The following is a 14156-nucleotide window of genomic DNA, read 5'->3' on the forward strand; positions in this document are numbered from 1 at the left end:
ACCAAAATACAATTCAACCTTAGAACGTTTGTTCACTCAACTTTTTGAGGTTGAGGYAACCTACAATTCAATTTGAGAATGTAGTCTACCTTTTTGCATATTTCCCAGTGTGCCTTTTGTGTGAAGTGTAGTTACCACCAATGGCTGTATTTGTTAGTGACAGAGACATGGTTGTTGTATTCAATGGCTTTCAGTCCTGTAGCCTTCACCAAGTAAGTGTCTAAGTGAATATTTTATCTTCAATTAAACACTTTAAACAATACATTACAAATACACACTAACACAGTGATGTGACCTGTAACTCCTTGGTTACAGGTCACATCAGGCTTGCAAATCACATAATGCTGGCTTGCAAAGTGACATGMAATTCCTATTGGAATCCAGACAGAATGAGGAGATKCAACAATTGGAACGTTTAATGACCCACAACCTACATTGAGAATGACTGCCAGGATAAGGAAAAGTTSATATTGAGCCGACCTTAATCATATCAACTGGAACAGCCATCTCAATAACGGGTGCAATTAAGTCCAASTATTAARATATTGGATTAGTTTAGAAACATGTATGTTATTTATGTTTGTGTAGCATCAGATTAATCAACCAATCAAATGATATGCATAAACARAGGTATTGCAACAAACAATTCTGAAAATAAACCTGCGAGAATGAATGCTGGGAAATATGATAATGATYGGCGTGTTTTGAGTGATTWTTTAGCAAACATGAATCTGAAATTTTACTCAACAAGCTTATTCAAATTCGTCTCACTTTGAGCAGAGTATATTGAGTAACAAAATGTAAAACAGTAGCTGAAATTGTTTTACTTTTTTTTTTACAAGTCCATTCAACTCACAGAATAACGCTGGATTAAGCAATTGCTTAAATCGGCTATTTAAAAAAACGCTTTTTTTACAGTGCACACACGCACGCACACTAACATAAACTCTAAAACACACACACTCAAGGTKTTGGGTATCAGAACAGTATTATGCTGTGTTACTGTCACAATATAAGAACATCATTGTCAAGCTAATCACTTTGCTTGACAATGTCATGCTGTCAAAATCATTTACATGTGATGGCAAATGAATAAGTTCAGCACGAATAAGAAACASGCTCATGCAACTGTAACATTGGATTTAAATGTCTCATTACGTGACGCACAGTTTATGTGACACGASTTAATTCTACAACGACAAGAACATTCTCAAGTACATTTCGGATTGACATTTCTGACAAATTCAGAGTTACATTACAAAAAATCTATGAACCAACCGGKGGATGAATGACAGAATCAATCAATCAACTAACCAAGCATCAGAGGAAAATGATTGTTTGGGTGCCGGTCTGTTTTGGTCGAGACAGATCTTTTATGGTTATCTTCTCTGGCAGGAAGTGTTGTTGAGAACAGGAACAGTCTGGCACTTAGGCTAGTGTGACAACGTGCTAACATATGTTTGAAATKATCTGTTTTTGACGCGTCGGAGGCACAGAGGGATCCTATCTCTAGCAAGAGTATGTCAATMGATGCTTTCTACTTTAGTCTAGTGCACTTCTGCTGTTGACATTCTTGATGCAAAAAACAACAACATATTTAGTGTGAGGCTTTTAGTAGCACTGAAATCATAATGTAAATCAATGTTCAGCGTGAGGGGTGTGGTTGGTTTCTAATTCTATTTTGATCCACAGGGCAATCTGAAATGGTTCCCTATTCCCTATGCAATGCACTACTTTTAGCCAGAACCATTAATAGACCYGTCATAGCACTATGAGGGTTGGCAAATAATAGTGCATATATAAGCAATAGGAAGTCATTTAGGWCTCAACCGTTCGTTGGCTTTCTTCTTCTGCTGCTCCTAGAAGAAGTCATTGCAGGCTACGGTCAGGGTCGKCACCAGAACCACAAACTCATTGAAGTCCACCTCGTTGTCTTTGTTGGAGTCCAGAACATTCATGATCTTCTCCAGCAGCATGGGATCTTTCTGAGACTGGAAATGAAAAGAAAGAACAATTAATCAATCTATCAAAGATCTATCCACCAATCAATATTTTCAAAKCCTGATTAAGTAAATTTGATAATGTAAGGGATGGGGCTGGGAGAATGTAACCACGCTCAAATTCATAGGCACAGCCATTATGCAAGGGTTGAAAGTCAATGAGATCAACATCGTTTTGAGTCTATAAAGTCTTTACAAAGATATAGGCATATCTCATAAATGAAACAACCATTGAACAGCTGCAAATCTTCCAGACTGTAACTCTAGTGTTCTGTTCCCCTGGGCTTATTCCAGTTGACGTCAGGACACGCACAGGTCTCTGACTTACTCTACTACTCCACACAGCACTACCAGGAAATGGACCGTCCTGAATCTTGATAGGTCTTATATCGCCTATTGACCGGTCTGGATTCAGCTGCCTGGCCAATAAATAAGTTCCCTCCGGACAACAGACTGCAATTAMGCCCTGTGTCAATCTCCCAGCATGAGATCTGAGATGGAGATCTGAGGAGAGACGCCTCAGGCTCTGAGTCATTGGATTCATGGTGCTGAAGTACCATCCAGGATATTAGAAGGATAGGATATTACCACCTAAGGCACTGACTGGCACAGCACCTCACCACACAGCCAATGTCCACTGGAAGCTAGTGTGACAGTGGTAATAATCAATGACATATGAGCTGAGACCTATCAGAGGTAGGTGTGTGTGTGTGTGTGTGTGTGTGTGTGTGTGTGTGTGTGTGTGTGTGGTGTGTGTGTGTGTGTGTGGTGTGTGTGTGTGTGTGTGTGTGTGTGTGTGTGTGTGTGTGTGTGTGTGTGTGTGTGTGTGTGTGTGTGTGTGTGTGTGTGTGTGGTGTGTGTGTGTGTGTGTGTTTGTGCCCGTGTGTGTGAGTTGGTGACCGTTGGATGGCTTCTTTCAGTCAAGCCAAAGCCAGTCTGGGATACAGAGCCCTGTGGTGACATCAGGCTGTGGTGATATGGAGCTAATGGAGGTATGGTAACACACACAAACACACACACACACAAACACACAGCTCAGGGGGCCATATCCTGATTTGATAGTTTGATTGGATATGTGCAAATCTTCATTGACATTTACTTGAAAAGTTACTTTTTGGCCCAAGGTAACAACGTTGGATCTAATTCAACAGTAAGCAGTATCTATCGCCTCAGCATACAGTGTGATTGATCAATGACAGAATTACTCAGTGATAGGTTATGAATTTTAAAAGTTTTAATCACTAATTAGCTCAATGTTGACCCTAGGATATGAAGCTACAGTATGTGTCTGCATCCCACATGGCCACATATTCACTACATAGTGCATTACTTGTGACAAGGAGTTTATCGGCAATAGGATTACTTTTGACAAGTAGTTTATAGGGAATAGGATTACTTTTGACAAGTAGTTTATCGGGAATAGGATTACTTTTGACAAGTAGTTTATCGGGAATAGGATTACTTTGACAAGTAGTTTATTGGGACTAGGATTACTTTTGACAATTCGTTTATAGGGACTAGGAATACTTTTGTGACGCGTCCTAAATGTGTGCAAGACTGGTACCAGGACACCGTCTCTATACTTGTCAGAGGTACGTCAGTGGGTGGAGACTAGTGACATCAGAAGGGAGTAGTCTAAGTCTAGATTTGGAGGTGATGTGGGCCACTGCTGATGATGCGTTGACACCTGAGGCTTCCTTCCATCAGAGTGAGGGAGGAGAGGTAGTGAGAAAACACGAGGGAATAGAGGGGGAGAGGAAAAGGGAAGGAGGAGAGATTTGTCTCTTCAACCCCTCACTCACAGAGGGCAGTGGAGAGTAACAAAATAATGAAGTTATACTCAACTTAACCAGAACTCAAAACTTCACAGCAAGGAAACTAATCCAGCATAATGTAGAAGGAGAATATCAAATAATTGCCCTATGCATTAGTGTTTCTTTCTTGCTTTCCTTTTTGGACAAGTGGATAACTCTACCATTCTCTTAATCAACTGTGTTCTAGTTGTATGCTTTCTGTAGATGTAAGACTAGGATCTTAATACAAGCCAGTTTTCTACAGCAGGAAAATATTCCTGCAGCAACAGAAAATGTGAATTATTATGTGGATTATAATTCATGGATACATTTTGTAGGGGTTGATACATTTTTCYTTAGGGCAACTCAAGTCTGACATTTTAAAMTGGAAATGACAAACTTTAGAAACCTTTTTAAACCTTGAATACACTACAAGTTTGCATTTCCTGCTGTGCAGGAAAATTCTCGGCGACAAAAGAGTGATCAAATTGTAGCCACTGAGGTATATTGAAGAACATAAAAACGAAATTGTCACTCTTCACAACTTTGAGAATCATGTAAATTGTGTGTCGTAGGCCTAGGTCTAAAATTAGAACAAAATTAACATAACAGACGACATGAATTTGTACAACAACGAGTTGAGTGAGTGTGTTTTTTTTAAACACTGGACATTTGCAAATTCAATATGCACTTAGTTGTCTTGTTCATCTTTCAAGTCTCAATGGGTAATCAAGTAGGATTAAGAAGCCCCCGAACATATCCACGAGTCCGCATAATCCTCACTGTTGATCACCATGAAATCAACGGAAGGAAAGAAAACAAGTTGAAAAGTTCACGCTCCACTAAACCAAAGCATTTCCAATAATGAACATGTTGTCGACGTAACGACAGCCGGACGTGTTGTTATTATTTAATCTAAATACGTGGGTTCCACTACTCCAACTGTCACAAGGATGTCTCTAATTCAAGACAACATATTACTTCAGGTTCAGCACACAGCTAATGTGCTACATCTATTCAAAAACATGTCACTGTTTGAGGAGGAGAGGGCAATACCTTGTGACACTTTTTACTACGTGGTGCCAAGTAAAAACAGCTTAACACGAATAGAACMTACACAGTCGTTTTCCTTTTTCCTGTTCACGTTTTACAGTTTCACAAAAACAACAGTGAAATAGTGTCATAAGAGGTCAGACATTTTTTCCTAGGCCCATTCATGTAAGGTCCTCAGAAATATACCGATGATAAGCCTTTCAACTGTTAAACCTGGTCAAGTGAAGAGAATATCAAAATACTGTAAAAATATATTGAAAATGATAAATGATGGATATTGGACATCTTCTTCACCGTGTGGAAGACAGTGAGTTCACTGTTCAATAGTTGTTTCAGCTCTCCCGTGTTGAACTTGTGTTTGTCTCCGTCGCTCCCGGAGTAGGTGTAGAAAACTGTTCTAGCGCGTCCACAGCACCTTCAAGTCGGCTTGGCTTGATGGTGATAAGTAGTACTTTAAAGTATTTTTACTTAAGTTCTTTACACCACTGTAAATACTGTATATATGATGGTGTATATAGACAGTATAGACAGTATATGAATAGAAAAGGTGTGTACAGCATTAGTTATATAGGATGAGCCTTGACTAGAATACAGTATTTACACTGAGTGTACAAAACATTAGGAACACCTTCATAATATTGAGTTGCAACCCCTTTTGCCTTCAGAACAGCCTCAATTTGTCGGGGCATGGACTCTACAAGGTGTCCAACTCGTTCCACAGGGCTACTGGCCCATGTTGACTCCAATGCTTTCCACAGTTGTGTCAAGTTGGCTCGATGTCCTTTGGGTGGCGGACCATTCTTGATACACACAGGAAACTGTTGAGCGTGAAAAACCCAGCAGTGGTGCAGTTTTTGACACAATCAAACCGGTGCGCCTGGCACCTACTACCATACCAACCTTTTTCAAAGGCACTTACATATCTTGTCTGGCCCATTRACCCTCTGAAGGGCACACATACTGTATATAATCCATGTCTGAATTGTCTCAAGGCTTTAACATCCTTATTTAAACTGTCTCCTCCCCTTCATCTACACTGATTGAAGTTAATTCAACAAGTGACATCAATAAGGGATCATAGCTTTCACCTGGAGTCACCTGGCCAGTCTATGTCATGGAAAGAGTTTTGTACACTCAGTGTACATATGAAGTGGGTAAGACAGTATGTAAACATTATTAAAGTAACCAGTGTTCAATGACTATGCACATAGGGCAGCAGTCTATAAGGTGCAGGGTAGAGTACCGGCTAGTAACAGTGAKTAAGTTCAGGGCAGGGTACTGGGTGGAGGCTGGCTGGTGGTGACTATTTAACAGTCTCTCTGTCCCAGCTTTGATGTACCTGTACTGTCTCCACCTTCTAGAAGGTAYCGGGGTGAACAGGCCATGACTCGGGTGGCTGAGGTCCTTGATGGTCTTCTTGGCCTTCCTGTGACACCGGCTGCTGTAGATGCCCGGTGTGCTCCCGGTGATGCGTTGGGCTGCCTGCACCACCCTCTGGAGAGCCCTGCAGGTGCAGACGGTGAAATGACCGTACCAGGAGGTGATTCAGCCCGACAGGATGCGCTCTGTAGAAGTTTGTCTTTTTATTTATTTATATTTTACCATTATTTACCTTTAGTCAAGTTGTTGCCTACCTTCACCACCTGGGGTCGGCCCGTCAAGAAGTCCAGGACCCAGTTGCACAGGGCGGGGTTCAGACCCAGGGCTCCGAGCTAAGGATGAGCTTGGAGTTGAAGGCTGATTAATTAATTAATTAATCAATTAATTGTGTAGTTTTGAGTAATTGTCTAGGTTACCTAACCAGTTACCGAGGCTACCTAGCCAGCTACACTTTCAAACTAAGTCAACAACGCAGCCACTGCTAGCTAGCCTACTTCAGCAGCACTGTATCTTTTTAGTCAATAAGATTTCTTGCAACGTAAGTTTAACTTTCTGAACATTCGAGACGTGTAGTCATTCTAATCTCTCTTTGCATTAGCGTAGCCTCTTCTGTAGCCTGTCAACTATGTGTCTGTCTATCCCTCTTCTCTCCTCTCTGCACAGACCACACAAACGCTTCACACCGCGTGGCCGCTGCCTGGTGGTCCCAGCGCGCACGACCCACGTGGAGTTCCAGGTCTCCGGCAGCCTCTGGAACTGCCGATCTGCGGCCAACAAGGCAGAGTTCATCTCAGCCTATGCTTCCCTCCAGTCCCTCGACTTCTTGGCACTGACGGAAACATGGATACCACAGATAACACTGTACTCCTACCGCTCTCTCCTCGTCTGCCCACGTGTTCTCGCACACCCCGAGAGCTTCTGGTCAGCGGTGGTGGGCACTGGGATCCTCATCTCCCCCAAGTGGACATTCTCTCTTTCTCCCCTGACCCATCTGTCATTACGCCTCCTTTGAATTCCATGCTGTCACAGTTACCAGCCCTTTCAAGCTTAACATCCTTATCATTTATCGCCCCCCAGGTTCCCTTGGAGAGTTCATCAATGAGCTTGACGCCTTGATAAGCTCCTTTCCTGAGGTGGGCTCACCTCTCACAGTTCTGGTGACTTTAACCTCCCCACGTCTACCTTTGACTCATTCCTCTCTGCCTCCTCTTTCCACTCCTCTCCTCTTTTGACCTCACCCTCTCACCTTCCCCCCCTACTCACAAGGCAGGCAATACGCTTGACCTCATCTTTACTAGATGCTGTTCTTCCACTAATCTCATTGCAACTCCCCTCCAAGTCTCCGACCACACCTTGTATCCTTTCCCTCTCGCTCTCATCTAACACTTCCCACACTGCCCTACTCGGATGGTATCGCGCCGTCCCAACCTTCGCTCTCTCTCTCCCCCGACTATCTCTCCTCTTCCATCCTATCATCTCTTCCCTCTGCTCAAACCTTCTCCAACCTATCTCCTGATTCTGCCTCCTCAACCCTCCTCTCCTCCCTTTCTGCATCCTTTGACTCTCTATGTCCCCTATCCTCCAGGCCGCTCGGTCCTCCCCTCCTGCTCCGTAGCTCGAGCTCACAGAACAGGGCTCCGGGCAGCCGAGCGAAATGGAGGAAAACTCGCCTCCCTGCGCGACCTGGCATCCTTTCACTCCCTCCTCTCTACATTCTCCTCTTCTGTCTCTGCTGCTAGCACCTTTCTACCACTCTAAATTCCAAGCATCTGCCTCTAACCCTAGGAAGCTCTTTGCCACCTTCTCCTCCCTCCTGAATCTCCTCCCCTCCCCTCCTCCCTCCTCGCCCCCCCCCCCCCCAACCCAACCATTGAAAAAGTCGACGACATCCGATCCTCGGTGCTAAGTCAAACGACACCGCTGGTTCTGCTCACACTGCCCTACCCTGTGCTTTGACCTCTTTCTCCCCTTCTCTCCAGATGAATCTCGCGTCTTGTGACGCGCGGCCGCCCAACAACCTGCCCGGACCCTACCCTCCTCTCTTCTCCGACCATTTCCGGAGACCTTCTCCCCTACCTCACCTCGCTCATCAACTCATCCTTGACCGCTGGCTACGCCTTCCGCCTTCAAGAGAGCGAGAGTTGCACCCCTTCTGAAAAAACCTACACTCGATCCCTCTGATGTCAACAACTACAGACCAGTATCCCTTCTTCTTTTCTCTCCAAAACTCTTGAACGTGCCGTCCTTGGCCAGCTCTCCTGCTATCTCTCTCAGAATGACCTTCTTGATCCAAATCAGTCAGGTTTCAAGACTAGTCATTCAACTGAGACTGCTCTTCTCTGTGTCACGGAGGCGCCCGCACTGCTAAAGCTAACTCTCTCTCCTCTGCTCTCATCCTTCTAGACCTATCGGCTGCCTTTGATACTGTGAACCATCAGATCCTCCTCTCCACCCTCTCCGAGTTGGGATCTCCGGCGCGGCCCACGCTTGGATTGCGTCCTACCTGACAGGTCGCTCCTACCAGGTGGCGTGGCGAGAATCTGTCTCCGCACCACGTGCTCTCACCACTGGTGTCCCCCAGGGCTCTGTTCTAGGCCCTCTCCTATTCTCGCTATACACCAAGTCACTTGGCTCGTTCATATCCTCACATGGTCTCTCCTATCATTGCTATGCAGACGACACACAATTAATCTTCTCCTTTCCCCTTCTGATAACCAGGTGGCGAATCGCATCTCTGCATGTCTGGCAGACATATCAGTGTGGATGACGGATCACCACCTCAAGCTGAACCTCGGCAAGACGGAGCTGCTCTTCCTCCCGGGGAAGGACTGCCCGTTCCATGATCTTGCCATCACGCTTGACAACTCCGTTGTGTCCTCCTCCCAGAGCGCTAAGAACCTTGGCGTGATCCTGGACAACACCCTGTCGTTCTCAACCAACATCAAGGCGGTGACCCGTTCCTGTAGGTTCATGCTCTACAACATTCGCAGAGTACGACCCTGCCTCACACAGGAAGCGGCGCAGGTCCTAATCCAGGCACTTGTCATCTCCCGTCTGGATTACTGCAACTCGCTGTTGGCTGGGCTCCTGCCTGTGCGATTAAACCCCTACAACTCATCCAGAAGCGCCAGCCCGTCTGGTGTTCAACCTTCCCAAGTTCTCTCACGTCACCCCGCTCCTCCGCTTTCTCCACTGGCTTCCAGTTGAAGCTCGCATCCGCTACAAGACCATGGTGCTTGCCTACGGAGCTGTGAGGGAACGGCACCTCCGTACCTCAGGCTCTGATCAGGCCCTACACCCAAACAAGGGCACTGCGTTCATCCACCTCTGGCCTACTCGCCCTCCTACCTCTGAGGAAGGACAGCTCCCGCTCAGCCCAGTCAAAACTGTTCGCTGCTCTGGCACCCCAATGGTGGAACAAACTCCCCCACGACGCCAGGTCAGCGGAATCAATCACCACCTTCCGGAGACACCTGAAACCCCACCTCTTTAGGAAATACCGGATAGGATAAAGTAATCCTTCTAAACCCCCCCCCCCCTTAGAGTTAGATGCACTATTGTAAAGTGGTTGTTCCACTGGACATCATAAGGTGAAATGCACCAACTTGTAAGTCGCTCTGGATAAGAGCGTCTGCTAAATGACTTAAATGTAAATGTAAATGTAAGTCGAAGAGTAGCATTTCTTACATCGGTATTCCTCTTGTCCAGATGGGATAGGGCAGTGTGCAGTGCGATGGCGATTGCGTCGTCCATTCYCACTTTCAGTTTTGTGCAAATGCTTCCATCTATCCACGGATTTTGGTTTGGAGAAGTTCTAATCGTCACAGTGGGAACAACATCCTCTATGCACTTCCTGATGTACTCAGCCACCTAGACAGTGTATACATCAATACTCTAAGATGTCATAATTAAAGGATATATGTAAACCTAACCGGATTACTCTCGCATTGGATCGAGACGAATGAGTCACCGCCACAATTTAAATGACGATATTCTGTAAATTATTCTGTAGATTGCACAATTACACAACAGTTTACAGTGACATCAGTTCACATTGAATTTGATTTCCCAACAATATGCTCCGCACATCAACTTGTTATAATATTAGACAGAAAAACGAAGAACTTCACATGCCATTTCAGGCATTCATGAAAAACTATACATTAGGGGGATTTTCCGTTGCAGCCCTCAGAAGGGAGTTTGTGTCCAACATGTGTAAGTGTAAAACTTCAGAAACTACCTTCTCTGTTCCAGAGCAGAACRGTCTTTCTTGCAATGATACTTGACTGCCCTCTAGCGTTCTCAGAGAGCCTGTGCAGTCAACATGTGTTTCATGACGCTATAATGCTCCATGACCATCGCAAAACCCTGGATCAGAATTCATTACCTTATTTGGTTCATTTAGATAATATAATAATATAAAGCCTCCTTTGAGTTAGAGAGTGATCACTTGAGCTCCACCATAGAAACCATCTCTGTGGTCCGCTCCACTTGCCTCCTTTCACTTCTAACCATCAGACCTTATTCTAACCAGCATGATGCAAGACGAACCACACAAAAACACAAGTGTAATGCAGCATGAATAATGTGGAGCCTTTGAACTCAAAGTCACTTTTGACAGCTTTCTATGATTTATTACTGTTGACCAACAACAACAAGTCCATAAGAGAAAGAGAGGAGAGAGAGAGAGGAAGAGAGGAGAGGGAGAGAGGAAGAGAGAGAGAGAGATGGGAAGAGAGGGAGAGGAAGAGAGGACAGGGAGAGAGAAAGAAAGAAAAAACGAAAAATAGGAAAACATATATTTTTTWAAAGTTGTTTTTAATTAATAATCAACTGATTTAACCAAAATTATCAAATTTGACAGTTCACAAGTTTCTGCATTAATACATGAGCACCAATGTTTGGCTTTGACCACAGTGTATTGTTTCTCCTCAATGCCAGTAAAGAAAACACACTTGACTTTGTCTTTGTCACTTCTGAACAGCGGGAAGCAGCTCTCTCAGATCTGGGTCAGAAATGTGGGAGGGGGAGGGGGGGAGGAGGAGGTGGCGCCTCGATCTACATAAGAGGCTAAGATCGACCGCCAACCTAATTTGGCACTACGGCACCAGATTATTTGCCTTTTGCAGAAAAACAAACATTACATTACAGCTGGAAGTATCTTTGCCATTCTTGTGGAGTCTGTTGCAACCAACCCAGATATAAATGAATCCTCTGAGACTATTAGACTTTAGTTGGGACACAATGAGTGCAGGCGGTTTGTTCAGTGGTGTGTCTCTCCCCTGGATGTCTCACCTGACCGTGGCTAACCTGACCCTGACCCTGGGTCTGGGGCTCCCGGAGCAGTCCGTCCTCCAGCCGGCGTGGGACTACCTCCTGCAGCACCACCAGGCTGAGCTGCGGAGCCCTCTGTTTCCTGTGGTCATCTCTGTCTCTACCTACCTTCTTCTGGTGACCCTCTACACCCTGCTAGACCTCCTGGCCCCCAGCTGGCCAGCCCTCAACAGCTACAAGCTCCACCCAGACAGACCTGTCACCTGGGACAACATCTGGACCACCCTGTATCTCACAGCCTACAACCACCTGGTCTATATCTTCCCTGCTGCTGTGGGCCAGTGGCTGTGGAGGCCTCCTATCCCGCTCCCCCGTGACGCACCCACTCTAATGAGCTTCCTCCTGGGCATCCTGGGGTGCATGGTGGTCTTTGACTTCCAGTTCTACCTTTGGCATCTTCTACACCACAGAGTCCCATGGCTGTACCGTACCTTCCATGCCATGCACCACCAGTACCTTCAGCCCTTCAGCCTGGTTACCCAGTATGTGTCCGCCTGGGAGCTGATCAGCTCGGGCTTCTGGACCACTGTGGACCCCCTCCTGCTGCAGTGCCACTGCCTGACCGCTTGGGGCTTCATGGTGTTCACCATATGTGTGTCCACTGAGGACCACTGTGGCTACGACTTCCCTTGGTCGCTGCACCGCCTGGTGCCCTTCGGCCTGTGGGGCGGACCCCCCAAACACGACGCTCACCACCGGATGCCCGGGACAAACTTTGCCCCGTTCTTCTCCCACTGGGACTGGCTGGGGGGGACTAACATGGTGCCCACCCCCTCCAAAGATAAATATGTTGAGGAAGGTCTGAAAGGGAAGAAGGATAAAGGAGCTTGAGTGTTGCTTTTTTTTCTCCTCCCTCTCTCCCTTGACTGCTTTTTGTGTGTATTTCATCCAATCTTTCTCTCTTCCTTACTCCATCTCTCCTGTCTTTCTCTCTGTCTACCTCTCTCTCTCTCTCGCTCTTCCCCTTTTCCATCTTTCTTTGTGTTCATGAAATGTAATGACTTTACACTAACGGCGCTCTGAAGCACTCTGTCAGATCACTGGTTTTGTATGATATTGATTTGTTTGGGATTACTCTGTGTTTTTTTTCATTGGTTTCCATGGCATTCTCAGGTCAGACTTCCCTGCATTTGAAATGTGTGTTATATTAATACCGCTAAAAATCCATGCTGAATGGAGTTTTATATTTTTGCTAAGTTGTTTGCTATTGACATTTTCCTATGTTTCTCTGTTTTGAACTCTTTTTGAATAATTTCTTTGGGGGTAAATCCTATGACATACTGTATGGATAACCTGACATAGCATAARTGTCTGTTGGTTGATGAGAGACATGTAAACATAAGACTGCACAAATGTTTTATAGGTATTTTAATAACTCATGTAGTATTTTTGGAAAATGTGTGTTTTGTTGAAATAACACAGTTGAAGAATTGCAGCACAGCAATTCAAGCAGGGTAACACAAGGGAAATGCGGGCGCGCACACACACACACAAACACACACACACAAACCAGAAAGCTGAATGGCAGTCTTTTAGCGGTGTCCAGTGTGCCGCCAGAGCGATGCGTGGGGCCAATACTAATTTATCATCCTCTCTTTCAGACGCTGTCAATAATCTCTTTGGCAGAGACCTATACACTGCCCCTCCCACGACAAAATACCTTCCTTGTGATCCATGATCTTCAGCCTGGGGCCTAAACAAAAACCAAACACAACTATTRCTCTTTCAAGCATGTCGTAGGCAGAGCATCAAGAATACTTGGTATTCCTAGAGAGTGTGGTTTGTGTTCTAATAGATTATTAATATGGGAAACTGCAGAATATTTGTACTGTTGATGATGATTGGAGCAGAGGGTCGGTGAAGAGTTAGAGAGCAGGGTGAAATGTCAGCTGTGTTTTAATCACATTGTCAAACTATTGTTGGGAAAGTGTCTACAATTTTGGAAATATTAAAGAAATATGAATGTTGATTGCCATTTAAAAGTCATCATCCGCTGTGAGATGGAATCCTTTCATCCTTTTCATTCGTTCTGTGTGCATTAACTATCGTTCACCCAAAAGGGCCCCTCTTGGATTTTCATTCCATTAATTGATGACGGTACAGCCGATGTGTGCTCTATCTACACGTTAATAATCCTCGCTTGTGTCACAGTTTTGAAACCCTTTGAATTGAACTTTCATATCGTTGAGAAATTATTTTCTAAAAACAAAAGGTACAATTACTATGAACTTTTTTGACACGATTCCAACGAGGCCATATGTTACAGCTTGTTTACAGAAGAGAGAGAAGCCAACCTGTTTTAATTAGCAATCTAGTGTCTRCAAACACCTGTGTGAAACAGAAGAATTATTCCAGTAAAGTGTTGTTACTGAAAAATACTGTTGGCTGCAACTGTGTAAAAACCAGGGGCGCAACTTTGGTTTTAGTGGGGGGGACATAACTCTCTTTCTAAATGTTTTTATATATTTTTTATCCGGTCGGATCCAACACTCCAAACCATCTACCCGACCGCTCGGAGGCGTCCGCATGGTCCTAAAGCACACCGTTGCCCCGTTTTGTGTCACATTCCAATGATAAAACTGGGGGGACAAAAATG

General features: G+C 44.9%; 1 protein-coding gene across 1 annotated transcript; it reads left to right on the forward strand.

The window, feature by feature from the left end:
• The first annotated feature begins 11343 nt into the window (after nt 1–11343).
• On the forward strand, nt 11344–13468 carry LOC111963625 (cholesterol 25-hydroxylase-like protein 2). Its single transcript, XM_023987142.1, has one exon. It carries the CDS (start codon nt 11432–11434, stop codon nt 12389–12391), a length of 960 nt encoding a protein of 319 aa, XP_023842910.1. The 5' UTR covers nt 11344–11431; the 3' UTR covers nt 12392–13468.
• The last annotated feature ends 688 nt before the right edge of the window (nt 13469–14156 follow it).

The sequence above is a fragment of the Salvelinus sp. IW2-2015 genome, linkage group LG5 (assembly GCF_002910315.2).
Source record: "Salvelinus sp. IW2-2015 linkage group LG5, ASM291031v2, whole genome shotgun sequence".
NCBI classification, from domain to species: Eukaryota; Metazoa; Chordata; class Actinopteri; order Salmoniformes; family Salmonidae; genus Salvelinus; species Salvelinus sp. IW2-2015.